Below are 27,275 nucleotides of genomic sequence, written 5' to 3'. Positions count from 1 at the left end.
GGAGATTATTAATAAAAGGATTAGGTTGTAATAAACATGATGTTGTTACTCCACAAAAATATTTATTGCTCATGTTGTAAATTTGCCTGAAATAAAAAATAGATACCAAATGTGGAAAGTGTTAACATTCAGAGTACCTCCTCAGAAGGCCAGAAGTGACATACATTGGTGTTTTGCTAAGTTCTGCTGAGGTGATATGTGTGATGACCTTGGTGAACTCTGGCTTAGTTTGCTACAAGAGAATCAGGAGGACCGCGGTGATCTGGGGTAGGAAGGTTCATCATCATTTTCCAGCTCCATTTCCCCGTGTGTAGTGTACAAGCGCTCCTCACTTCTTCCTGTCAAAGTACAGCTTCTGTTCCTCTATTTCTCCTGCTTGGCATTCCTCTTGCTGACCTCCCATTTCACTATGTCTATCCATCTACTCCTTGGCCTCCCAACTGGCCTCTCTCCTTTCACTTCTGTGTCAAAGTAATTCCTTGCTGTTCTTGTTCCGTCCATCCTAATAACATGTCCAAACCATCATAGCCTGCGTCTTCCTGGTCTTTTGGTTCGTTGTTCTGAGGAATTTCATTTCTGTTGACTGGATTTTACTATTTGCCTTGTTATGCTATCGTTTTACGTTGCGATTTTATTTGACATAAATAAATATCACACGAGAACACGTTCACTTCCTTGTTAAATTACTTTATTCACACTGTACGTCACAACACACAATTATACACACTAGCAAATGATACTATATTCAACACCCAATAGCGGAGTACGCTGAAGTCGATTCTGACCAGTACAGATATCAACAACTCTCTTGAATTCACCGCCTCACTCACTTGAGCCCAATACTCAGACTGTTTCACTGACTTGACAGCTCGATATTTATACTATTCGATCAACCATCTAGAATGATCGACTTCTGGAAGAGTTCTTACAACACTCTCTTGAAAAACACTCAAAACATCGATCGACCATTTAGTCGAATGGGTACTCGAACGTTCCTTCAATATTTAAAAATGTACATGGAAATATCTACAACATTCATAATGTCTCTACATGTATCTGGATAATAAAAACTTACAGTAAGTTACCAGAACCCTTCATATATACCAAATTATAGTACAATAAATCTAACATACGAACATTATGGAATTTTCTACTGCTTTCGACTCTATAGATTTTGAGGTTAAACAATACGTATTTGAGGTTATACAATTCTATACTACATATTTACAGAGAAACCCTATACTAGTCATGTTTAACACTTAATAAAAGATAATTTAGCATTAAATAAACTATAATTAAAATATATTAAACATACTAATTGAAGGTTTTACACCAATTATGATGTCGTACCTACGACAATGCAGGGTACATGTTTCGAGTCCATATTTGAGGATTGGAATGAAGTAGGTATAAAACATCGTCAGTTTTGCTTTCTGTGGTATTTTATCATCCCACAATAGATTTCTCACTTGAAAATAAAATTGAGAAGCTCTCTGAGTCCTATTAAATATTTTTTGGTTTACTCTCTTTCTTTTGAAATGATACTTCCAAGGTATTTAAAGTTAGAAATAGACTGCAACAGAGTTCCCTCCAGGAAAATGTTTGAATCAGTGCCTTTCCTGTTGTTTCAACAGTTTTTATTTTATTGATGTTTAGTCCATATTCTTTAAACTTGGCACTCCAGAGATTTTGTTTCTCCTATTCTTCTGCTTCTTTCTCTCCCCAGATCCAGATCATCATCTGCGAAAATGATGAACAGGGAGGTTATTATGTAGATTAATTGGAAGAGTAAGGTGTCATTGCTTGGAGAACTGAATCAGAACAGTTCAAGGACTAATGATGATAATAACAACTAAGAAATGCATTCTTTGACTGGCATTGATTCAATATGCTGTAGGCCATTATTGTAAGAATGTGTTCCGAATGTGCATATTAAAATACTAGCTGATGTGCCCGTGCTTCACTGCGGAATTCTACTTTGTATATAGAATTTTAGGTTAGGTAGTGTACGCGTGAGTAAAATTGTATTAAATTTTATTTCTCTTGACATTACCCCAGAAACACGACGGGGGAATTCACCATACATCTTTTCTCATGTGAAGACTGGGCTAGGGAATTTTCATTGTACCTGCCATCAGTGACAATCAAGTTGGGGAGTCCTTATTATAATGGCAGGCACTCACTCTCCACCTGTCTTTTTACATCCTCAGGAAGACTGTCTTTGGGGTTTTCCCAACTGAAATCAACATAGGTCATTACAACGACGTCAGTAGGAATGGCGGGATTAAAAGCAATGCTTTCATATGAAACTATTAGTTTCCCGCTGGCTCCACCCACAATGCACAAAGTATGGTGTTGTTTGTTACTATCCTCACGGATGTATTTGCAAAGTTTCGAGTTATTGAAATAAAGCACATGATCTGCTGTGGTAATAGAATGTAATATTATGTCAACAAAACACTTGAAAATACATCACACAAAGAAATTGAATTAAACGCTCCTTGGAACAACACTACCCTCCGAACTGTTAAAAAGTCCTTCAAAGATCTTCGTCATGGTGACAAATGTACTCGTAACTTTTCTCAGCATCTACCCATTTAAGTAGTTATTACCTCAAAAGAAAGTGCTTGGTCCACTGAGAGTTTTTACACCTAAACGAACTGCATATCTCAATTAGAATGAAAGATATGATTGCTTCAATGAGAAAAAATATTGAAGAAATGAGACATCAAATTGAATGTGCACTCATAACTTTACTCAGAATCGACCAATTTGAATAGTTAAGAGCTGAAATGAAAGAGGTTGATCCACTGAGTGTTCTTATGCCAAAACAAACTCCGTACCTCAATTAGAACCAAATACCGTATTTGATTGCTTCAAAAAGACAAAAAAAAATTGAAAAAATCAAATAATTTTAGGAAAGCAGAAGTTAAGTGATTTATAGTACTTGGTGACAAATCTGTGCATGAATACCTTTCAGTTAAAAAAAAAAATGAAAGAAATCGACTGTATAGAATGGCTGGACTGACTGACTTTAGTTTTCATAATTTTTTTTAATATATAGATACTCGATCAAATGAAAAATCACACATTTTCTCACCTTTAACAAAGAGTACTATGCTGCCAATCTAACAGTCTAAAGTTCTAGAGCTGGAATGACCAGGCCGCAGACAGCCATGAGCACTCTACTACTACTACTACTACTACTGCTGCTGCTACTACTACTAAATGTTTTTATTCCTCCCTGCCATTATTTCATAAAGTGTGCATACTGCTCATTCCAATCAACATCTCAGAGTAGCAATCAAACAGCTGAAGTATTATGATGAACTGGTGTGTTATATAACGCAGTATCAGAAAATGTATGATCCTGAGGAATGTCGTGCTAATTCCCCAGCTATTTCTTGCCAATACTTAGTCAGGCTATTATAGCCGGTATGCAGTAGTAATCCCATCTGTCGGAGATAAGTGGCAGCATAGGAGACAAAAAACATCACAACAAACAATGGTCAATGTAATGTTATTGTTGATCAATTTTATGAGCTTTCGATATTGTAGGTCTTCACATTTAGTTTTCTTCCAGCTCTGAAATGCCGCTCTTATCATAGTCTGTACGGTAAAACTGAATAAAACGTAAATAATCAGAAATTGTATTCTCTATAACTTCTGTTATGTGGTACTTTTCAATAGGACCAATAACATAGGTACTTAAAAGTTAAATTTTAGGTGCCTTCCCCTAAACTACCTCTTCATCCAGGGTGAATAAAATTATTTATAGCCTAGACTGTTGTTTCTTATTCCCTGACTCTACATATCGATTTTAATTCAATTCTGTTTTTCTCGTGACTTGGCATTGATATGGACTTAGCAACAAAAATTCAAATTCATGAATATTCCTGTTATCATAGCCGGTTTGATAAAAATGTATAAGACATAAATGATCGGAAATTTAATTCTATTTATTGATATGACCACCAATAACATAAATATTTGAGAATTCAATTTTAGGCCTTCCCCTTAACTACCGTTTCGCTCAGCATGAATAAAATAATTTATAGCCTAGATTGTAGTGGCTTATTCCCCGACTTTACATATCGATTTTCATTAAATTCTCATAACCCATTTTCTCGTGATGTGCGTGCATACAGACAGACAGAAATGACGGAAAATTAAAAAGTGCATTTCCTTGTTACTATGGACATGTCGGATACACAAATACAATTCTTTTTGAATTCTAAGCAATGTACAGACAAAATTCTTATTTTATATATATAGATTTTTGGAATGGTGTGTAACACATTGCATTTAATGATTGCTGCTATTTTGGTTTGTTACAGATCATGTATGATGAAAGCAACAATGATGAGGGTCATCATACAGTATCTCACACAGATAAGTAAGTATCACAGTACCTTGAAATTAGGAGAGGGAAATATTTTGTATAAATTTGTTGAAGGAACTAGCACCTGTCTGCCTGTCATTGGAATCTAATCATAACTAACATACATACACACCTTTGTTATAAACTGGTTTGCTTTACAGCATTCAGTCGGCAAGCCTCTGCAAGTTAACTAGGCGCCTCCACAAGCCTGTCTTTATAAGTAGCTCTGTGGTCTTGTTTAGTTCCAACCTTCTTTCTAACAATCTTCACCTTTGTCCCTCTACTTTTCTTACCCACCATGGCTGAATGCATAATTGCCCACCACCGAAGCTGTTTTTTATGTACAGGTTCATCCATCAAGTTTATTCCCAACTTATTCTTTATCTCCCATTATCTCTTCATATCCATGGCTAAATGGTTAGCATGCTGGCCTTTGGTCACAGGGGTCCCGAGTTCGATTCCCGTGAGGGTCGAGAATTCTAACGATAATTGGTTCAATACGGTAGCACGGGGGCTGAGTGTATGTGTTGTCTTCATCATCATTCACAGTATCTCCTGCCTGTTGTAAGGGATGTCTAAAATCATTCCCCCCCTTAACTTGGAAGCGTGTGTTGACAACCATAGGGTCCTTAGCTGGGTCCTGGCATTGATTCTACTTGTGGCAGGCTCCTCACTTTCACCTATCCTATTCAACCTCTTTCGGTCATCTCTTGATCTTTTCTGACCCCGACGGTATTAGATATCGAGGCCTACAGAGTCTTTCATTTTCACGCCCTTGGTGGCCTCACCATAAGACCATTCTTTGTCGATGCGACGTAAAGCCACTTGTGAGGGGGAAAAAAAAGAAAGATGAGGGTGAAATGATTGGCCTCTGTTTTGAATTATTCATTGATAAGGAGTGTGGAATTTGTTGAGGCCACAGAGCTGGTTTCTAATGGACGATTGTGGAGGCACCTAATTCACAGAGGCTTGCAGACTGAGCACTGGAAAGCATAACAGTCTATAATGAACATGTATGTATTAATATTGTACTCTTTTTTTTAAACATGTGCTGTGTTATATTAATTAGTATTTATTTATTTATTGAAATGAAATGGCGTATGGCTTTTAGTGCCGGGAGATCCCAGGCCGGGTTCGGCTCGCCAGGTGCAGGTCTTTTTTTTTTTTTTTACACCCGTAGGCGACCTGCGCGTCGTGATGAGGATGAAATGATGAAGAAGACAACACATACACCCAGCCCTCATGCTAGGGAAATTACCGTATTCCACGGCATAATCGTCGCACTTTTTATACCAAAATTTTCGAAAAAAATTGTAGGGTGCGACCATTATACGATGAATATTTAATACCAGTATTTGTATTACTCAAAAAATGTATTTATAACTAAATTGTATTTGATACAAATTTAAGATGCACGTAATACTCGCGTTTATACATCAAAATAATTAAAATAGTCTAAAACAAAATTCATGATTTTTCGCAACAATTCGGCAAATGTTTTTCCAACCTGAAAATAAAAATGAACGTATTAAGTTAATTTGTCATTAATTTGAGTATTAAAGTTAAAATATTACACTTGCAAAAAATTATCGCTTTGTTGTGAAATGCGGACTTACCGGTACGCAATTTATTCCAAATCTTCGGTGTCGCTATCGCAGGTTTCGCTATCTGATGCGCCGTCCTCGCCCCTGTTAATACCAGTATCAGATTCTCCGTCTCCCTGCCACACTGCGTCATCTTCGGAACCGTCTAGTGCATTCGAAATCCCAGTCCTTTTGAAGCTCTTGGAGACTAGTTCAGGTGGTATAAGATCCCAACTCTTCTTCACCCAAGGGTGGACGCCTGATATTTCCGGCCGGCGTCAATTGCTGATCGCCGCTCATCATCCACTCGTTGTAAAATCGACGTAAGTGGTCTTTATAGGGTTTATTAACACATACGTCTAGTGGCTGCAAAGCAGATGTTAGGCCACCAGGAATGACTATCTGTCGTGTCTTATTTGTAGTGAGAATTTGCTTCACTTCGTTCACGAGGTGACCTCGGAAACTATCTAAAACAAGCAGAGCTGGTTGTTTTAGTAGTGCACCAGGTCTTCTATTCCACACAGTTTTAACCCAGTCCAGCATGAGTTCTACGTCCATCCAACCCTTTGGTTGCACTCGTACATGAATTCCACGGGGAAACTGTATATTCTTAGGCATCGTTTTCCTCTTGAGAATGATGTAAGGCGGCAACTTTCTCCCGTCAGCTATAATGGCTAGCATTGCTGTGCATCACAACTTCTCACTACCGCTGGTTTTCATTAATACACTCCGTGATCCTTTTAGCGCAATAGTGCTGTTGCGAGGCATATCAAAAAAAGATTGGAGTCTGATCGGCATTACCGATTTGAGAAAGCAAGTACGAAGTTTCCTTGCGCAAACGTATGACAAATCGGTGAAAATTTACAATCTTGTCCGTGTAATCAGCAGGCAACTTTTGGCTTAGTGTTGTTCTCCTTCGCACTGACAGATTGTGTCGTCGCATGAACCCCTTAATCCACCCACGAGTCGCCTTAAACTGAGTTACCGGTATGTTGTGTTTGCGCGCTACCTCCTGTCCCTTAATTTGTAACATTTCATAATTATGATACACTGCAGCCATTGTTACGTATTTCACTGACGTACCTAAACACTTCTTCGTCAATTATAGGAAACTTCCCTGTTTTAGGACCTCTAAACGCGCGTCTAGAAGGGTTTGTGCTTTTTAGCTTGTTTTTTACTTTCCGCCAGTCACGCACCAACTTTTCACTCACAGGAAATTTTCTTTCTGCAGCTCTGTTCCCGTGCTGTTCAGCGAAGGCAATTACGCTTAGCTTGAAGCCCGCAGAATAGTTTCTATATTTACCCATAATCGCTTATAAATGCTTCACACGTTAATGTTTTGCGATATAAATGACTTTCCGTAATTGTTCACTATTAAAACGAATTATTTCTGCTAACACCCAAAACACAAATTAAAAACTTAAATTCTCACGCACACATGTCTATAGTAATCACGTAAATCTGAAAAAAATAAATGCATCTGTGATCTGTCCATTCCAGAGCAGCCAATTCTGTTAGGCAGCAAGGAAGCATGCAACAATTTATCAGTTTAGCTCATTGGTTGCGACACACTACTGCGCTTGCGCAAAGCTCGCAAACCGGAGCTCTAGCTAGCGCGGTGTAGATCTACTGTATAGTTGACTGTATTCCGAGACGTCAGTAACAAACATTCATTTTTTTCAATTTCTTTTAAACATACGGTAATTAGGTTAATATTTCTTCCCAGTTATTGATGATTTTACATTACATTACTGACGAGTTTATAAAATAAAACTTTAATAGCATTGGATAATAATTATCTTGACTGCTTGGATAAAAGTTTTCATCCCATGCCCGGACACTTATGACGTAGTAGTAAGATAAGAGTCTAGCGATGACAACTGAGACATCGTAAATAATTCGGCTGAATAATTCCGTGGAAATCTGCGTTATCGTCTTGGATTTCACTTCGTGCGCAATAACACAGGAGCCGGCCCCATGGTGTAGGGGTAGCGTGCTTGCCTCTTACACGGAGGCCTCGGGTTCAATTCACGGCCGGGTCAGGGAATTTTACCCGTATCTGAGGGCTGGTTCGAGGTCCATTCAACCTACCTAGCCGGTATTTCCTGGCGACGTTGCCGATAAGCGATAACTTACAGCCTTACGTATTTCAAATGGGAACTCATAATATGTAGGTGGTGAATAAATAGTACACTGTCTCGCGACCACGTTGTCAAACTGCCGATAGCCTACCGGTAAGCATAATATGTAGGTGGTGAATAAATAGTACACTGTCTCGCGACCACGTTGTCAAACTGCCGATAGCCTACCGGTAAGCATAATATGTAGGTGGTGAATAAATAGTACACTGTCTCGCGACCACGTTGTCAAACTGCCGATAGCCTACCGGTAAGCATAATATGTAGGTGGTGAATAAATAGTACACTGTCTCGCGACCACGTTGTCAAACTGCCGATAGCCTACCGGTAAGCATAATATGTAGGTGGTGAATAAATAGTACACTGTCTCGCGACCACGTTGTCAAACTGCCGATAGTCTACCGGTAAGCCATGCGTCGTACATATACCGGTATTATTTATTTATACGTTGTGCAACATGTCGCAAACGTGACTGTGTTGCCAAATTGCCCATAAAGCATACACGTATTTAAATTGCGCATTCATGTGCAACTTACATTGCAGTTCCATTTACTTTTTAACCAGATTAGTGAACAAAATTTGGACGTGCGACGATTATGTAATTAAAGGTTTAAAGTCCGAGTTTTGTATTGAAAATAAAGGATGCGACGATTACGCGGTGGCGACGATTATGCCGTGAAATACGGTAACCAATGATGTTTAAAATTTCCGACCTTGCCGTGAATCGAACCTGAGAACCCTGTGACCAAAGGCCAGCACGCTAACCATTTAGCCATGGAGCCGGACTCTATCTATCTATCTATTTATTTATTTATTTATTTAATTTTTTTTTTTTTTTTTCAGAAGTGAAAAACATTACTGGTAGGAAATAACACATATGGCCTTTAGATTGATGTTTTCACAGCCCATAATTTTAGACATATAAACTTTTGGGCTTTTGCCGTACGTTTGACGTAAAGAATTTCAATTTCACCTTGTTTTCTTGTACGACGAAAGCCCAAAAGCTTATACAAGTCAACACCCGCAGGATTAGACTGTAGAGGGCCAAAACCTTGCCACTTCAATAGCATTTGGTGTCGCCTTAAGCAGGTCTTCTACTGTACACTGGGTTGGGCTTACACTACATTGCAATAAGTATGGTGGTCTGCACTTCTACAAATCCACACAAACTGGAATCTGCGCTGAATCTCCCTTCTTCAGGTTTAACCTGCATCTCGTTACACCTGAATGCAGTCTGTTGAGTTACTTCCAAATCACCCAAGTCTGGTGTGTGACCAGGGGGAAATATTCATTTGGTGTCACCTATTCATTTAGATGCTGGCTTCCTGCCTGCCACTCTTTAATTCTTGACAGCTTTGATGTACCTGGAAGTGCCTCACTAGATCTTATGGAGCTTCTTCTTGATCTAAGACATAGACATGCTGGCTGGTTATCAAACAGAGGATGGGCCTGAGATGGCATTGCTTTATGTTTCCCTTCTTGGCAGCTATTTCTTGCAGGATGTCGGCAAGACATTGGAGCTCTTCCAGAGATGTAGGGCACACACACCCAGTAACAATTTGGAATGTCTCGTTTAATGCCACATCCATGGTTTTCGCATGGCAGGATTTATGCCATACTGGGCAAGCAAACTCAGATGGAGAATAGCACACTGCAAGGGCAGATGCCTTCACTGCATCTGGATGTGCACCCTGACCTGTTTCAGTCAACTTCTGTTTGAGCATTGTTTTCGGAACATCAAAACACGGAACAGTTAATTATGTCCAAGTTCCGCCTTGTCAGTACAATTCAAAATGTATTATATATCTAAACCATCAAATACATATATACGTACGAGTACATGTTTCGAGAAATTATAAATTCTCTTCTTCAGCTAGCAGTCCAATATTCTAGAAAGAGAAGGAAAGGGGAAGGGCAACAAGAAGGGGGACACATAAGAAAAGTGCAGGTGGGGCGGTAAACGTCAACTCCCCTCCTATGCTGCAAACTCCTGCAAACAAATAATAGTTTCTGTTAAGATATTGGAATGGATAAGCAGGTGGTTTCAACGCTAAGCATCACAACTTGAGAACCAAGAAGGGTGGTGGGACAGTAAAAGACAATAAATAATGCCACACCAAAATACATTGGATCAACAGTCAACCAGCTCTATTTTAATATACTACATACAGCATACCTGCCAACTTTCCCGATTTAGGCGGAAGACTCCTGATTTTCGGCAGTTTTTCCCGACTCCTGATTATTGTATTATTTCTCCTGATTTTAATTTATTTTTTGGTGAAATTAACATTTGTTTTGAAATCCTGCCCTTTCAACTTTGTATGCCATTGGTGTGGCATTATTTATGGTCTTTCACTGTCCCACCACCCTTCTTGGGTCTCAAATTGTGATGTTTAGCGTTGAAACCATCTGCTTATCCATTCCAATATCTTAACAGAAACTAATTCTATTATTCGCTCATTGCCCGCTTTCAAATTAAATATCGATTTTTATTGAAACCTGTATATCGCGACGAGTGTATCGATTGTCAATCTCTTGCTCTCTCGTGCTAGGTTGGTGTTCGTTCGCATAAGTCTAGTCTATTCTAGAGACTAGTCGCTAGATTTTGAGGTGTTTTTTTAGCAATTTAGTGACAGAATTTCAAAGATAACGACCAATGACTTTTCTAGAGTTTTTAGGAGCCATTTGATGACAATTAATTACGTGATAAAAATAGCATTGTGCGTCGCATAATCACGCGGGCGCACATGCAGTACATTAATCTATGCATTTGCTAAATAATCGCATCTAAGTGCGTGACTGATACACACGTGTGGAGCACGAATTCATACTGTTTTCGGAAGGCTTATCAGAGACTGATCATCTCGCTCACATACTTCCTGTGAAGGAGTAGAGATGTCTAATTTTTAGCCTTGTAGCCTCGTTCAGTTGGGTTTTGAGACAATAAGTGTCATATATTCTCCTCTATTGCGCAAGACATGCAGAGTAAGCAGTTTTGACAAATTGTATCTCCTGATTTCTCGTAAGTTTTCCTGGTTTTTTGGTTTTGTAAAGTTGGCAGGTATGATACAGATGTTTTATCCCTTTCAGACCGTGTACGCACAATTGTGCGGGTTCGTATTTTATTTATGTCTGAGCTTATTTGATGTTTTCTTGGCGCTAGACCGGACTGCAGTGCATGTGCGGGACACGTAGCATGTACTTCAGCTGTTTTTATTTAGTACTTGACCACCAGGGGGAAGGAAGAAGAGTTTAAAAATACAGTTCATTAGCAATATGGCGGGAAGCAGTAATGCCTAAAATAAGTATTTATTTATTGCATTCATATTAATCTAGAAGCTTTACTGAATATCAGAATATAATCTATGAAGTGTGTAGGTTGTGTAGCCAACGTAAATTGTGAATTTACAACATCGTACGTAATACCATGAGGTTTTGAATGTTGATACGCACATATGTGCGGGCTAGGTTTCCTTACAGCCAATGCATGCAGGAGTGCTTGGTGCTGTCGCAAAAAGGACCGAGAAAGAAAAACTCGTACTCTACATGAGAAATGTAATGTATAAGATTTTAACTGTTTAAAATCGTACCACACTGTAAAATAGAACATTTGATCATGTACATGTGCATATTCACATGTACTGAGTTGAATGTTTTTTATTTTTTCATTTTTTGCAAGTAGTGAATGAAGTCTTGACACGCACAATTGTGTGGGTTCTGCTTTTCAGCCGATAGTTCTTATTTTGTAAAATAAACTGTAAAAACATGTATTTGAGAGCACCTTAGTAAGTTTTTGACGTTTTGACACCTTCAGATTTCATTCAGGTCTGACGACAAGCTGCTGATGCCAAAAGGGCAGTAATATCAAAACTCCTCCTCAATGTAGAAAATGTAACGTTTACTTGTGTTTGAACGAAGATTTAATTGTTTTAAATTATTCCCCACTGGAAAATAGAACATTTGATCATGTACATATGTATATTCACATGCATTGATGTAATTTTTTTTTTTTTGTAAGTAGTGAAGTAAGTCCTGACACGCACAATTGTGCGGGTGCTTTTCTTCAGATGTTAATTTTTATTTTGTAGAATAAACCAAAAATATATGTATTTAAGAGCATTTTAGTCAGTTTTTGACGTACAAACAAAAAATCACACTGCCAGTTTTCTTTCAGGTCTGAAAGGGATACAGAATTTGGACTTAACATGAAACATCTTCATGTTTGAATATTGAATGTTGGTGTATTATCATTTTATATGCATTCTGTTAGTGCATAAAATATTTTAAATAAGGTCTTCAAATGCATGTGATTTTATCCATAAGCTGAAGAAGAGATTTTAAAATTTCTTGAAATATTTTCTTGTGTGTATATATATATTTGATCCTTTAGATATATAATACATTTTGAATAGTATTTACAAGGTGGACCTTGGACATAATTAACTGTAGTAAGTAAGTCACTACGGACCATTGGAGGCCATCATCGTCAAACTAATGGACATCAAAGCATGGTTGAGAGTAACTCCCAGGTAGTTGGGATACTGCAGTGTTAAAGAGATAAGATAACTAAGATAAAATAAATGTTAGCTAAGGTTTGAGTACCTAACAGTAATAAGATTCAATTGTAAGTACATTCTGAAAAATCATTTAAATGGCACTTGACAGGAAATGGAGTTTAGAAAAACTATAATTTCGTGTTTTAATTTTTTTATGTCTTTCGTTTCTATATGCCTGTTTTTCTGGTATGCTTTGTACATAGCAGCCTCTGGTTGGAGAAAGCAGAATTTAGAAATAAATCCTTTGTTATACAGTAAAATATGCTCAAAGCAGAACTTGAATAAAGCGGGAATTTGTCCGCTACAGAATATTTTCTCAGTCCCGGAGAAGCTTACGGCATTATAATGTTCTTACCTTTGTATAATGCTGAATCTCCTCAACGTAGATACGGAAACAGCCGGGCTGAGTGGTTCCGACAGTTGTTGCGCTGGCCTTCTGACCTCACCTTGGCAGGTTCGATCCTGGCTCAGTCCGGTGGTATTTCAAGGTGCTCAGATATGTCGGCCTCATGTCAGTAGATTTACTGGCACATAAAAGAACTCCTGCGGGACAAAATTCTGGCACCTCGGCGTCTCCGAGAACCGTAAAAGAGTAGTTAGTGGGGTGTAAAGCCAATAACATTAATTAGATATGGAAACAAAAAATGAAAGAATTATTTAAAATCTGCTTGTACAATGTGGAAAATATTAGGTACTGATATAGTCCTACATACAGTATTTTTGCATTTCTGGCCCTGGTATGATTAATGTCAGTATTTGGACAAACTGGCGCACATGTTTAGAGAGAGTGAAAATACGGATGGTGGAACGAATGAAGTGCTTGAAAATGCGTCGCCAATATCCAGCTTGTGTAAAGCAAGAAACGTTCCCTTCATTAGGAGTGATGGACAACTCACGACATGCCACATCTTGGAATCAGCTACAGCCCTTCTAGCAGTGAAAAAGACTGAGAAAGAGGAGACGGAAAAAGAAAGAAACAAACAAGAAGATGAAGATCAAAACCACTCCCTCTGGGTGGGGGGACGCAGACGAAAGATACACCAACGGTATCCCCTGCCTGTCAAAAGGGGCGACGAAGGGTTGCTGAATTTTGAACCATGAGATTACCTGTGATTAGTACCATCACGGGAGGAACACCATGAGTCGACTTTTCTTGCGAGTAGTACCACTATGTGAGGAATATCATGAGTCTGGGGGCAGATCACTATGGGTTTATGGTACCTGTGTACAGTATCCACCACTGAGGCAGAGGCTTCCCTCTGTCCAGATTCGGTTAGAATACCCCAAGAGGCTAACCTTGCTGGGATGTTTCAGCATCTGGTTGTGGACATCATGGGTTTGTGTTTCGAGGAACACCACAGGTCTGGGCGTTGCCTGTGATTAGTACCACTATGTGAGGAACACCATGGGTTTGCGATGCCTGTGAGTAGTACCACAATGTGAGGAACACCGTTCCGCTACATGAGAAATACCATAGTTCTACTCTACTGGCGGTAAGTACCATTATGGGGGTCCGTTGACCTGGACTTTGGCCCCCTATAATAGACAACAAGCATTATCGTTTCAAGATTGTGCTTTGGAAGCAGCCGTTCATAGTCATCTTTTTAAATTCAAGTCAACAGATTGATTTTGGAATTATTTTTAACTTTAAATATTGTGAGTTGGATCTGCTGATTGTTTTACACTCATATTAATCCATTCATTCTTCATCATCAAGTTTTGAATTCAGGTCAGTGGATGAACTTTGAAATTTTAAATTATCATTACATTTCATCCTATTTTGTTCCATTAGGGCTGATGACCTAGATGTTAGGCCCCTTTAAACATAAAGCATCATCATTATCATCAAGATCAAAACCAGATTTGAACCCACAAACAGGCCGACAGTGGTTTTGTGACGTAAAGCAATTTGCCATTACATCCAACTCGTCCACTCTTCTTGAGCTGTTGTACTCAGCTCAGGACTGCATTCAAGAAGACATGGTTGAAAAGAGGAGGAAACATGTTTCTTTGTTTGGTCAGTGAAACAAAGTTTAGTGATATGAAGTACTGTATAGAGTTTTGTGATAAAAATAAGTCCAAAGAGTGTATATCCAGTTTTCTGAATAGTGTTGTGATAGTGCCAAAATGATATACTGTGTATCTCGCTGTATGTAATAATAAAGCACAGAACTACGAACATCAATCTGGATAGCCAAATGTTATGCGTAGGCAGATACAGGTACACTCTAAATAATATTTAAAAATACTGTGTACTGTGTCATGTTTTGTCCTATGGTGGTGCTAATTGTGTTTTGAGGTCAAAAGAAACAAAGTTTGTATAATGCGGAAACTTGTCTACCGGGCGAGCTGGCCGTGCGGTTAGAGGCGTGTGGCTGTGAGCTTGCATCCGGGAGATAGTGGGTTCAAATCCCACTGTCGGCAACCCTGAAGTTGGTTTACCGCGGTTTCCCATTTTCACACCAGGCAAATGCTGGGGCTGCACCTTGATTAAGGCCACAGCCGCTTCCTTCCAACTCCTAGTTCTTTCCTATCCCATCGTCGCCATAAGACCTATCTTTGTCGTTGTCTGTTTCGGAAGAAAAAATTGGTCCCTTGCGATTCCACTTTGAGCAAGTTTTACTGTATGAACATATGCTGCTGCGTGAATGTAACTCTATTGCGGGTTAAGAACTCAAGTGAACTGCACAGCAGCCGTTACCTCTTCCACCACCTTCCTTCCCCTCCAAGCTCATGGCACTGTGCTGGTGTGTGCTAACAGGTAGTTATCTCCCTCTGTTATTCCTAATATTTTAATTATACGCTGCCTGAAAAAAAAAAAAATTGAAGCACCCAGAAGAAACGGTTGGATGTCAATGTAACGTCATACATGTACACACCATCGGAGGGTATTATCAAAGGGTAAAGAAAGGTCCACCTATTCATTACCATTAAATTCAGATTATATGTTGTATTATTGGTATTGAGCCTCCATGGCTCAGGCGGCAGTGCGCCGGCCTCACACCACTGGGTTCTGTGGTTCAAATCCCGGTCACTCCATGTGAGATTTGTTCTGGACAAAGCGGAGGCGGGAGAGGTTTTTCTCCGGGTACTCCGGTTTTCTCTATCATCTTTCATTCCAGCAACACACTCCAATATCATTTCTTTTCATCTGTCATTCATTAATCATTGCCCCAGAGGAGTGTGACACAGGCTTCAGCAGCCGGCACAGTTCCTATCCTCGCTGCTAGATGGGGGCTTCATTCATTCCATTCCTGACCTGGTCGAGTGACTGGAAACAGGCTCTGGATTTTCATTATTAGTACTAGTTTTGATCATGCTACATTAGGTCATCTTCAGTCAACAGTCAAATTGAAAACACAAGCATACATATAACCACCAATAAAAATTACAAATTGGTATGTCTTAAGTAGAGTCTTAATCTAAAACAGTGATGAAATTTCAAATTACACGTTTAAAGTTTGGAATTGAAATAACACATTAAAATTATTTTGAATAGTGCCGTTTTACTATGGCAAAGTCCTTATTATAACCAAGTATTCTTGAGTCTTGAATTGATCTTCAAATATAACAAACTCTTATTCATATATTCTATTCAATAAGGCATAATTTGTAGATCAAAGGGGTCCACTATAGAAACCTTGAATATCAGCTCCAAGATCAATTCAAGACTCAAGAGTACTTGGACATTGGCATAGTCCAACAACACTGTTCACAATAATTTTAATGTGCTATTTTAATTCCAAATTTAAATGTGTAGTCTGACATTTCATCACTGTTTCAGATTAAGACTTTACTTAAGACATACCAATTTGTAATTTTTATTGGTGGTTATATGTATGCATATATTTCCAATTTGACCATTGACTGAAGATGACCTAATGTAGCAAGGACGAAACTAGTACCAATAATATAACATATAATATTAATTTAACGGTATTGAATAGGTGGACCTATCTCCACCCTTTGATAATGATCAATTGTCAATACGGACCATAATGAAATTCATAACTTATGAATCGGACGGTATGTCCGTTGTATTGGCTGAATAGTCAGTGTTGAGGCCTTAGGTTCAGAGGGTCCCCTTTTCGATTCCCAGCCGGGTTGGGGATTTTAATCGTGTCTGATTAGTTCTTTTGGCCCAGGGACTGGGTGTTTGTGTTTGTTCCAACACTTTCCTCTTGATATTCAGACAACACTCTATACTACCAACCACCACAGAAACACAGGTGTGGGAAAAGTGGTAGAAAAAGAAGAAGAATTGGAGGCTATGTAAATTATAAATCGTTGCAACTCTCTGTGACAGGTAGAGCGGCTACCACCGTGCATTCGTTTTGTTTGTGTTTAGTGTTGTTACCAGGCCTGGTAGGATGTATAAGGGGAGTGAACATTGTCAGATGTTGAGTGATCACTGTAAAGGTCACGGAGATGCCGCATACTCATGCGAGACAGCATTATCAGCATCTGACAGAAAGTTTGAAAGGAGCCTCATTGTGGGTCTCCATTTGACCATCTTGTCAAACCAAGCAATATACTGATTTGTGGGGTATTCAGATGTGGCAGTACCCCGATGTTGATCTGCATGGGAACGTGAGGGCAGGTATACTCGCCGTTGAGGTTCCTGCCAACCACGTCTGACCACCACAAGGGAGGATCACCGTATTGTGCACCAGGCACATCGTAACCCCTTCACATCTGTGCCTGCCATCCGAGAACAAGTAACGGACTCCCTGCAACATTCTGTATCATTCCACGCCTTTGGTCGGAGACAAGCAGCAGCCAGACTAGGAAATTACCATCCCATACATAGGCTGCCCTAAATCCCACAGCACGGACGACTGCGTTTTGAGTGGTATCATGACCGGAAAGCTTGGACTGCTGATGAATGGCGTCGCATTATGTTCAGCGATGCATCCCGGTTCTGGACCAGCGCGGATGACCATCGTTTGCGAGTATGGTGGCGACCTGGGGAGAGGTCCCATTCTTCCAGTGTTTTGTAGAGGCACAGCGATGTTACTCCTGGCGTCATGGTGTGGGCAGCCGTGGGGTATGATTCAGGTCACGGCTGGTAGTGATTGAAGGAACTCTGATGGCACAGCAATATGTCACGGACATCCTGCGTCCTCGTGTGTTACCTCTCATGCGACAGTATTGTGATGCCATTTATCTACAGGACAATTCTCGTCTACACATGACATGTGACTCTATCAACTGTCTGCATGATGATGAGATACTCCTGTGGTCAGCAAGATCCTCAGATCTGTCCCCAGTATATGTTTGGGACCAGCTTGGACATCAACTCTGTCCCAGTTCCAGTGTCCAGGATATCAAGGACCAGTCACAATGGTTATGAGTCAGGTTGCCTCAGGAGAGGATACAACACTAATGGTAATGAATTTCATGTTTTTGGTCCGTATTGAACTGAGAATAATATATAAGTAATAATAATAACAACGTAAACGTTTCCACCTTTTCAATACTAAAATATATTCACAAAATTATAAATTACACGGTATTAGTTTCGACCCATCTAGGGGTCATCATCAGCCGTATTGGAGCAAAGATCACTTTTGGCGAAATCCTAAGATGTTATTTTAAAGAATAACAAGTGAAATGAGATGTTATTATGGTAATAGTTAATAATACAAGGAATATTCATACTAAGAGGTTTTTAACAAAGAATAAAGTATAAATGGGGTGTTGTAAAAATTATAATCATGGAAATCAGTAAGTTCTTGTATTGAAGCTTCATAACACCCTTCCCAATGGAATCAGTGCATGCATCCAGGCCAGAGAGAGTGCAACTTTGTACCAATAAGTGGGCTCGTACTGCAAAGTTCTTTGTAAATTTGATTTTGCCATCACTGAAGTAACATCACATTCCTTCTCAACACGTGACGTTTCATTTCGTTTCCTAATCTCCTTCTGGGTGCTTCTTTTTCTTTTTTGTCAGGCAGTGTTATTAAATGTATGCTCAGATAATTTAGCTCAACTCTGCACTACAGAATATAATATTTGATAAAGAGGACAAGTAAGTAAGTTCAAATGACACAGGAAAAGTTATCTTCCAGCATATTATTATTAATACTTTTGAAATTTTACTGTTGTACTGTTATGCTCATTCTCTTTCAATTCTGTGATTTAATAGTGTGTATTTTGCAATGTATTTCAGTATCTGGGATGCAAGTACAACCGGAAGCGCTGACTGTGCAGAAATTACCAGTCTTGACAGCAACCACGGTCTGGACAGAAGAAAGAAAACTTCCACCAAACACGTGAAACGCTTACCCCACAACATAACTGTGCCAATTTATAAGTTGGATTCTAAAGTGGAAGATCTGAATATTCTTAGTTCATGCCAGCCGAGTCTTCCCATCAAATCAGATCTTCGTAAGCGTAATTCTCAAAACACCAGGGTGAAATCATATGTCTGTAACGTGTGTAATAAGTCATTCTTTCGTAAGGCCTTCTTATCCAGACATTTGGAAGGTCATGAAGAAGATCAATTATTTTTCTGTGATACCTGCGGGAAGCAATTTAAGAGTAAGGAAGCCCTTAAAAGGCATATTTATGCCCGTCACACTGATGAAGTGTTAGATAGTACAATTTCCAATAATACTCCGATTGAGATACATGCCTGCAACGTGTGTATGAAGACATTTTATCGTAGCTATCATTTAAAAAGACATATGTTGGTTCATTCTGATAAACGACCGTATTCCTGTGAGATCTGTGAGAAACGATTCAAGGATCGACACCAGATAAAAGCACATTATAATATCCACATTGAACAGAGAACTAACTTACTTAAACCATCTGTGAGTATTGAATTCCTTAAGAATCGTCTCTCTACCCACACCAGTAAAGCAACATTTTCGAAATTTATTTTCAGTAATAAACGGGAAAGGAGCTATGCCTGTAACAAATGTACAAAGTCATTTGATCGTCGCTCTCGGCTAAAAAAACATATGTTGCTTCATACTGATGAACAAAAATACTTCTGTAAAATCTGTAGTCAAAGATTCAAGGATCAGGATCACTTAGATGTACACTGTAATATTGTTCACAATGTAGAAGAAGAAGTAGATAATAATTATAACTTATATTTGTGAGATAAGTTCTGAGACTATCATTTACATAAATTCCTGGAAATGTCTTATGTTCATACTGATTGACCACCATTACTCCTGTGATACTCTCGGGAAAGCTCTTAAACATCCCTTGGTATTCATAATTGACATTGACATTTGACTTATATAATAGGAAACAATCAAGGGATATTCCACCCTATTTATTGAATGATTAGCGGTTTCAGTTCCCTTGGAATCATCATCAGTTCGTAGCAAATAAATCAAAAGGGTATTAACACATTTTCGACATGAAATTTGCCTTAAAACAAACTTCAAATGGTTGACATGGGTTACATGTCTTAAAAACACGTTAATGTTTAAAGAATGTCCTCGTCCCAGTGCCAGTGGAGTGCATTAGTACAATTTTTAACAGAGTTTTAAAAATAATATATAAAAACTGAAGTTGAGGAATGTTATAAAGTTCTTATGTTGTTGCTGTGGATATAAAAACATATGTAAAAAAAGTTCATATATTCGTAGTCGAATCGTTGGTGAATTATTAGTTTTTTTAAAATGTCAGAATTGGCGATCTTGTGAAAGCACCTATGTTAAGACAATTCCCTTAATAATTGTTACTCATTCCTTGCAGCAGAGTAGTGGTCATTCTTCGCAGGAGTTTAAAGGTTAACTAGCTCGTTGGGAATCAGATTCTTGGTCAAATTATAAAATGGTTAAACCAACAGTGTTAAAATATTCATTTTCAAATAATTGTATATCCTCTTGTACAAACCACAGGATTAGAGTTATTTGTCAGCATTTTTTTAAAGTGTTTCTAGTAGATTTTTTTTTTTTTTTTTTTTTTTTTTTTTTCTCCCTGATTCCAACAGAGTACAAGAGTTGTGCAGAAATTTTTCTATTGTGCAGTCAGTCATTTACCATGCTTATTTACTGGGTCAACCAGTTAAGAGGACATCTTCTGTATTAAGGTAGGACGTGTTCATTTAGGTTTCACCTCACGTTGTTCTGCTTCACCTACATATTATGAGGGCTATGCCAATAGTTTTTAGCAATGTGTGAGAAAAAATTTTATTTGCAAAACATCAATTACAACACGTATACGTTTTTACCTTCTCTGAAACCACTTAGAAAATACAGTAGAAGTCCGTTATAGCGAGAATTCATAACAGCGAAAAATTTACTCGCTATAGCGGATTGTCGTTATACCCGATTTTTGTATAAAAGTCGGAAGAAACCCCATGCATATTAAAATCGGTATGAAAAGGCAATCAGTTTGTTCAAAACTTGTGTTTCCGCGGATGGTATCCATACTATGGCTTACTTGTTTTGTTTTTTTCGTGAAAGTGTGAGTTTAATCTCATTCTGAAAAGAATTATAGTACCGTATAGTGGCCTCCACGGTATGCACTAGCCTTGTATCTTGGTAGGTGTGCTAAGTACCAACTGATGAGCCCAACTTAGCACACGAGGGCGAAACGCAGGCAACCAAGAATGAGTTAGCTGGAAAATTTATAATGTCCAATAACGGACCATTATATTGGTATTCAGTAGCGTAGCCAGGATCGCCCAATGGGAGGGGTTACAGTTACAAAATTAAGATATAACATAATGAAACTGCTTGTGTGTGTCTGGTACGCGCGTGTATGACTGTCACAAGGATACGCCCCAAGGGCTCTGAACTTTGGAGCGTGGGTTGGCGACCACGGGGCCCATAGCTGAGTCCTGGCATTGCTTCCACTTACTTGTGCCAGGCTTCTCACTTTCATCTATCCTATCCGACCTCTCTTGGTCAACTCTTGTTCTTTTCCGACCCCGACGCTATTAGGTTTGCGAGGGCTAGGGAGTCTTTCATTTTCACGCCCTTCGTGGCCCTTGTGTTCCTTTGGCCGATACCTTCATTACCTTTGGCGCTTTGCTATACGAGGAATGGTAATTTGTGTGTCCAATTGATAAGCTTTCTTGCTTGCTTGCATAAATATGTTTATGAACTCCTCTTCTGCGTTTCCTCTGATCTTGATAATTCTGTCCTCCATAACATTAGCATATGAAAATGCTTTTGCAATGTCCAACTCTTCACTTTGAAAAAATCTGCTAAGAAGAGCACTTACATTAAATACTTGATTTAGTATATGTAGAGCATTAGTGCAGGCTTCTTTATTATTCCATTGTACTATATTTTCAAGAACTGCAACGACGGCATCAAACAGTTCTAGAAATACTGCAATTGAGTCATGGCGCTCCACCCATCTTGTTAGACACAATGCTTTAAGCCTCGTTTTGTCACTTTCAGGAACAGTGGCATCTATCGATTCTTTAAATGCATTTAACCTTTTAGGAAAACTAAGAAATGAACAAATATTCCCCACAATACCCAAACAGTTTCTGATTCCTTGGATTGAGCATGCATGGGTTATAGCAAGATTGAGAACATGTGAACTGCAGTGCACGTACAAAGCCAACGGGTAGGTCTCCCTTATTATCGCTTGGACGCCATTAAACTGCCTACTCATAGCGTTAGTTCCATCATATCCTTGTCCTCTTAAATAATTTAAGTTGACTCCTATCTTCTTAAGCACATCAATTATTTTGGCAGCCAAACCTCTTCCAGAGGCGTCAGTGATCGGTACAAACTGGAGGAAGTCCTCCCTGAGTGTCTGATAGTCAGGGTTGACATACCGAACACAACGTGACATTTGTTCCATTCCAGAAATGTCACTTGTCTCATCGGCCATTATAGTGAAACACAGTGATCTGTTCACTCTGCGCACGATGTTTTCAACAATAAAGTAATTGCATACGTGAATGATCTCGTTTTGAGTTTGTGGGCTAATGTACATAGCATTGCGGCTGCTTGTAAGCAAATGAGTTTTTAAATCCTCATCCCCATTTCTTGCAAGAAAATGAAGGAAAGTACTAAAATTTCCATCATTTTCAGTAGGCTCTTCATCATTCAATATAATGGGTCCATCGTCTCTATGTCCTCTAAGGGGTAAACCTTGGCGGCCACACAAAATGATAGTTTCTATAATAGGAATAATCTTCTTTCTGTTGTCTTCAATTTCCTTTTTCATGTTCTTCTTACAATTTACTTTTCGTCGCACCGACGTAGATAGGTAGATACGTAGATAGGACAGGGAAGCAACCGTGGCCTTAATTAAGGTACAGCCTCAGTATTTGCCTGGTGTGAAAATGGGAAACCATGGAAACCCATTTTCAGAGCTGCCGACAGTGGGGTTCAAACCCACTATCTCCCGAATGCAAGATCACAGCTGACTATACGGCCAACTCGCTCGGTTTTACGTACATGTAACCATGCAGTTACGAAAGCATGGTAAGATAGTTAACAACTAAGTGAACTAACTTGAATGATTATAAAATGAGTAATTCATCTAAGAAGAGTCGAATATCGGTATTATTTTTATTTTATTTTCAAAATCCACTTGGTGGCTGCGTAAAGACAAAGAATACACTATAACAACTTCGTTAAATATAAGGATTTTTTTGTAAATGATAAATCCATGATCTTTGTCTGGCGAATATAAGTGGTGTCTGAATGAGTGTCAGAAGAGAATCCCTGAGCGCTTTGAGGTCCTTGGTACTGATGTTGAAACTCGTCTTCTTAGGGATTGTCCCTCTTGCACCGATCATGAGACCCCTCACTTCTACGTCGTCAAGCTCGTATTTATTGTTGTTATATGGCTCTGTAGGCAGGTAGATATACTTCTTTTCTCTGTCTACTTCATCTGGTTGGTCGTACAGTAACAGATTTGGCCTAATCCAGCTTTAAAATCTAGTTCAATTTGAAGTTTAAAAACATAATTTTCGAAACGTTTGCACTTGACAAATGGGAGCATAGTATGACCCTGCTTTGAGAACAATAATGTCCTTTTTCTATGTACAACAAATACCTTACAATACGGAGTACATTGTTCTTTTAGTAACTTGACTTGCGGTGCGGAATATGAAGCGTCAATTAACGAGTGTCAGTTCAACTTCAGGACAATGTCAATCGGAGTGTTTCTATTGAGGCGAGAAGATAAACAAACCACCGTCACCGTTTCAAAAATCTTTTCTGTTTCAAAGGATCGATGTAGTTGACATGTACGGAAGGACTGAGCTTCTGTTCACGCGACACACGGTACACGAAACGTTGTGGTGTCGAGGCATCGGGACAGCTGATTGAGCCGACGGTGTTTCGAAACACACGCACACACTACGACCAAAGGGCCGGCGCGGCAGTCATGCAGACACTGAATCACCTCCATACTGACTTTGCATATTCCAACAGTTAATAGACATTATCTATTTTCTATTATCTATCTATTTTAACCAATGTTTATTTAGTTTATTGTTAACTGTCAGTTTATATTTATTTTCTTTTTGTGAAAGTTCCATGGGGGGGGTTCTAACCCCCAGTAACCCCCCCCTGGCTACGCCCCTGTTGGTATTATAAATTTACTCATTCAGGGCAAATATTTCATGTTCCCTATGGGAATCAACATCTATATCATCTGATGGCCAGGCAGGCATCAATTTTTGGAAGTGAGAAATAGTCTCCCATAGTGCATTGACACTGCTGGTGGCTTCAAGTAGCCTATGCAGTGGCCTCCACGGGACACACTCTCGCCAACTCGGGATCAAACACACCTGTATTTTTTCGGCTGGGGTGCCATCACCTCTACTCGCAAACTCAGCCGGCCCAATAAAGCACAAACAGGCAGAGCCTAGTTGGCTGTCGCCTCCCCAATCATGTACTCCTGTCTCATATCAGGTGTGGACACCACCATCGCAGAACACACCATCAGGACAAAACTTCGCAAGTCCGGCTACCAAGTCCACGATGTCCGCCGCCTCATGGATCAAGCAACCTCCCAGCCTTCAACACAGCTACTGATATACCTACCTAATAGAGAAGACAAACTGATCCTGGAAGCCCGTGGAGCAGAGATCGGCAATAGACGGTACTCAGTGGTAACAACACCAGACTACATTCTCCAACAAATGATCGATAATCCTTATGCCCTTCCTACCGTCAACGAATACCAACCCAAAACAGCCCACGAGCCCCCCACCGCCTCCCACGTCCCTAACATCCACATCAACCACTACTACTACTACCACCATCACTACCTCGGCCTACACCCCCCACCATTCTCCCACTTTCACTACCACAACAACTCATCCTACACCGATAATGTCAATAACCACCACCTCCCCAAGCCCTTCACCGCCCAGCTATCAACAAACCCCTACTAACCAAGAAAACGCAACCAGCACAGCGCAGCCAGCCCCACAAGAACAAGAAACCGCCGCAACTCCAGCACATCAGCAGCCACCAGCTCCTACTAGCCAAGAAAACGCAACCAGCACAGCACAGCCAGCCCCACAAGAACAAGAAACCGCCGCAACTCCAGCACATCAGCAGCCACCAGCACCAGTGCCGAGCTGTGTCATCAGGGGAATCGAACCAACCTTAACAGCAAATGACATCCAGCAAGAACTGAAATCTGCAGGCATATCAGTACTCCGAGCATACCGCATATACAGCAGGAACGGCCCGACCTACATGGTACGAATCCAACTCCCCACAGAAGAAGAAGTACAACAGCTAATAACCACCGGCGTCCAAATTAATAGCCAGTATCACAGAGTAGAACACTCCTGCTCCCCGCCCCAATCTACACGCTCCCCTCCTCATATCCCGCACCGCCGCCCCCGGCCGCTCCCACCCACCTCACCACAGCAAACCATACACCTACCCATCCCCCAAACCAACTTCCTACCACCACCACTCCCAATTCTAGATCTTCTCCGCCTCCTAGCCACGTCCATCACCAACATCACAACAACCCTTCATCTCCTTACATCCCAACTCTACCACTACAACCCCTACCCAACCCACATCTAACTAGCAACCTATCTCCAATATATGTACTAGTAAACCAACTAAACACATGGTACTCGTAAAATCATTGTAAGCAACCTAATGTACGTAACTCATATGATGTATGTAACTCATGTATGTAGCCCAGGAATCTCAATAAAAAGCACAGGAGCAGATGCTGCACCCTTAGCCAAGAGGCCAAATCCCTTCACATCACCAAAATCAAAGCTTCTTCCTTTTAACCTCAAACTCCCATCAAATCCCCAAGCCCCGCCAAATCTCCTGGCCAGAGAGAAGGCGTAACCTTCTAGGTGGCCCGCCCCTCCCCTTCGGGGAGGGGAATGAAAACATCCCCCTTGGTCCTTGGCCTCCACGGTATGCACTAGCCTTGCGTCTTGGTAGGTGTGCTAAGTACCAACTGATGAGCCCAACTTAGCACACAAGGGCAAAACGCAGGCAACCAAGAATGAGTTAGCTGGAAAATTGATAATGTCCAGTAACAGACCATTATATTGGTAGTACCGTATTTCTCCGAACCCAAGACGAACCCCACTTTTTCCTTCAAAAATGTAAATCGGGCTCAAAGAGTCTAAAATAGTATGCATTTTAGACGCCGAACACTGGCTTTCGTTATGCCGTACTTTTTTTCGGCTGAACAATAATTCTTTATTTATGCGGGTTTATTGAACATTAACTTAAAATTGGCATCGTAATACAAGAGAACCCGTTGAAAATTTGCTGGCAATACGTATTCCATGCGTCTCTACAATACGACGATCCATCAGGAAAATATTCTTGCTGCCTATAAAACTGTTACTTTACTCAACGTCAGATATAACCGGCAACCACTACACGCACGTCTCGCTTGCCGGGTTCGGCAACTTCAGCGGCTAGCTATGTATAGGCCTAATCGCGAACGTTGAAGGTCAAGGAAAGATTTTAATGCGCCGCGGTATGACCATTCTGCCCTTGATTTTTGTGTGCACATACCTCACAATTTCATCTTCGACTTCTTTAAAGCGTCCTTGTCGCATTTTTTGTACAGTATGCATTTTTGAAGCTATCTGTCTTCACGCTAACGTCAAATATTGGTTTTAGTTAGGCCTATGGACAATTGTTCTACATTTCCAAATGTTTAATAACCATTGACTTAAAATCATAATACCGACGAGAACCCGTAGTTAATTTGCCGGCAATACTTGTTCCGCATATCTTTACAAAACGACTACACATCACGAAAATGTTCCTGCTGTCTATAAAACTTAAAGCTCACTCGTCGAGATTCGAAGGCGATGTTGGAGTCGATTAGTAATACCCATCGACTGTTGTAATCTAAAGAAAATTCGAAATGAAAGAGGATAACACGTTTTCGTAATAAATGCGTAAATATCGTGGCTGATAGCAGTTGTTAACTCGTTAAAAATAAAGGCTGAAGTACATAACTGATTTCAGAGGATAGTTCATATTTTCTCGCGTCTAGTTACATTTCGGAAAGGTTATTCACATGTATTTTTTTTAGCGCGGAGGTTATCATTTCTCTACATGCATTACAAATATGTTTTCATGATCCATATACGGTTAGGTTATGCAACGCCGTTTGAAAAAGAAATCTGAAATGTTTGCCACAGAAGCCTATTGATGATACC

The 27,275-nt window shown here is 39.8% G+C and overlaps 2 protein-coding genes across 4 annotated transcripts in view; one reads left to right on the top strand and one right to left on the bottom strand.

Annotated features, from left to right (window-relative positions):
* The window catches only part of LOC136885494 (PR domain zinc finger protein 5), a 41,854-nt gene extending 22,079 nt beyond the window's left edge, over positions 1-19,775 (top strand). For both annotated transcript variants that reach the window (XM_067158067.2, XM_067158068.2), the window contains 2 exons: positions 4,338-4,396; positions 18,831-19,775. In XM_067158067.2, the coding sequence (XP_067014168.2) occupies positions 4,338-4,396; positions 18,831-19,770 (999 nt within the window). In that variant the 3' untranslated portion in view covers positions 19,771-19,775. The remainder of the gene's footprint in view (positions 1-4,337; positions 4,397-18,830) is intronic.
* Positions 1-27,275, bottom strand: part of LOC136885495 (zinc finger protein 184) — a 132,099-nt gene that overhangs the window by 79,670 nt on the left and 25,154 nt on the right. The window lies entirely within an intron of this gene.

The sequence above is a fragment of the Anabrus simplex genome, chromosome 14 (assembly GCF_040414725.1).
Source record: "Anabrus simplex isolate iqAnaSimp1 chromosome 14, ASM4041472v1, whole genome shotgun sequence".
NCBI classification, from domain to species: domain Eukaryota; kingdom Metazoa; phylum Arthropoda; class Insecta; order Orthoptera; family Tettigoniidae; genus Anabrus; species Anabrus simplex.
This window is presented reverse-complemented; position numbering and strand designations above follow the sequence as displayed.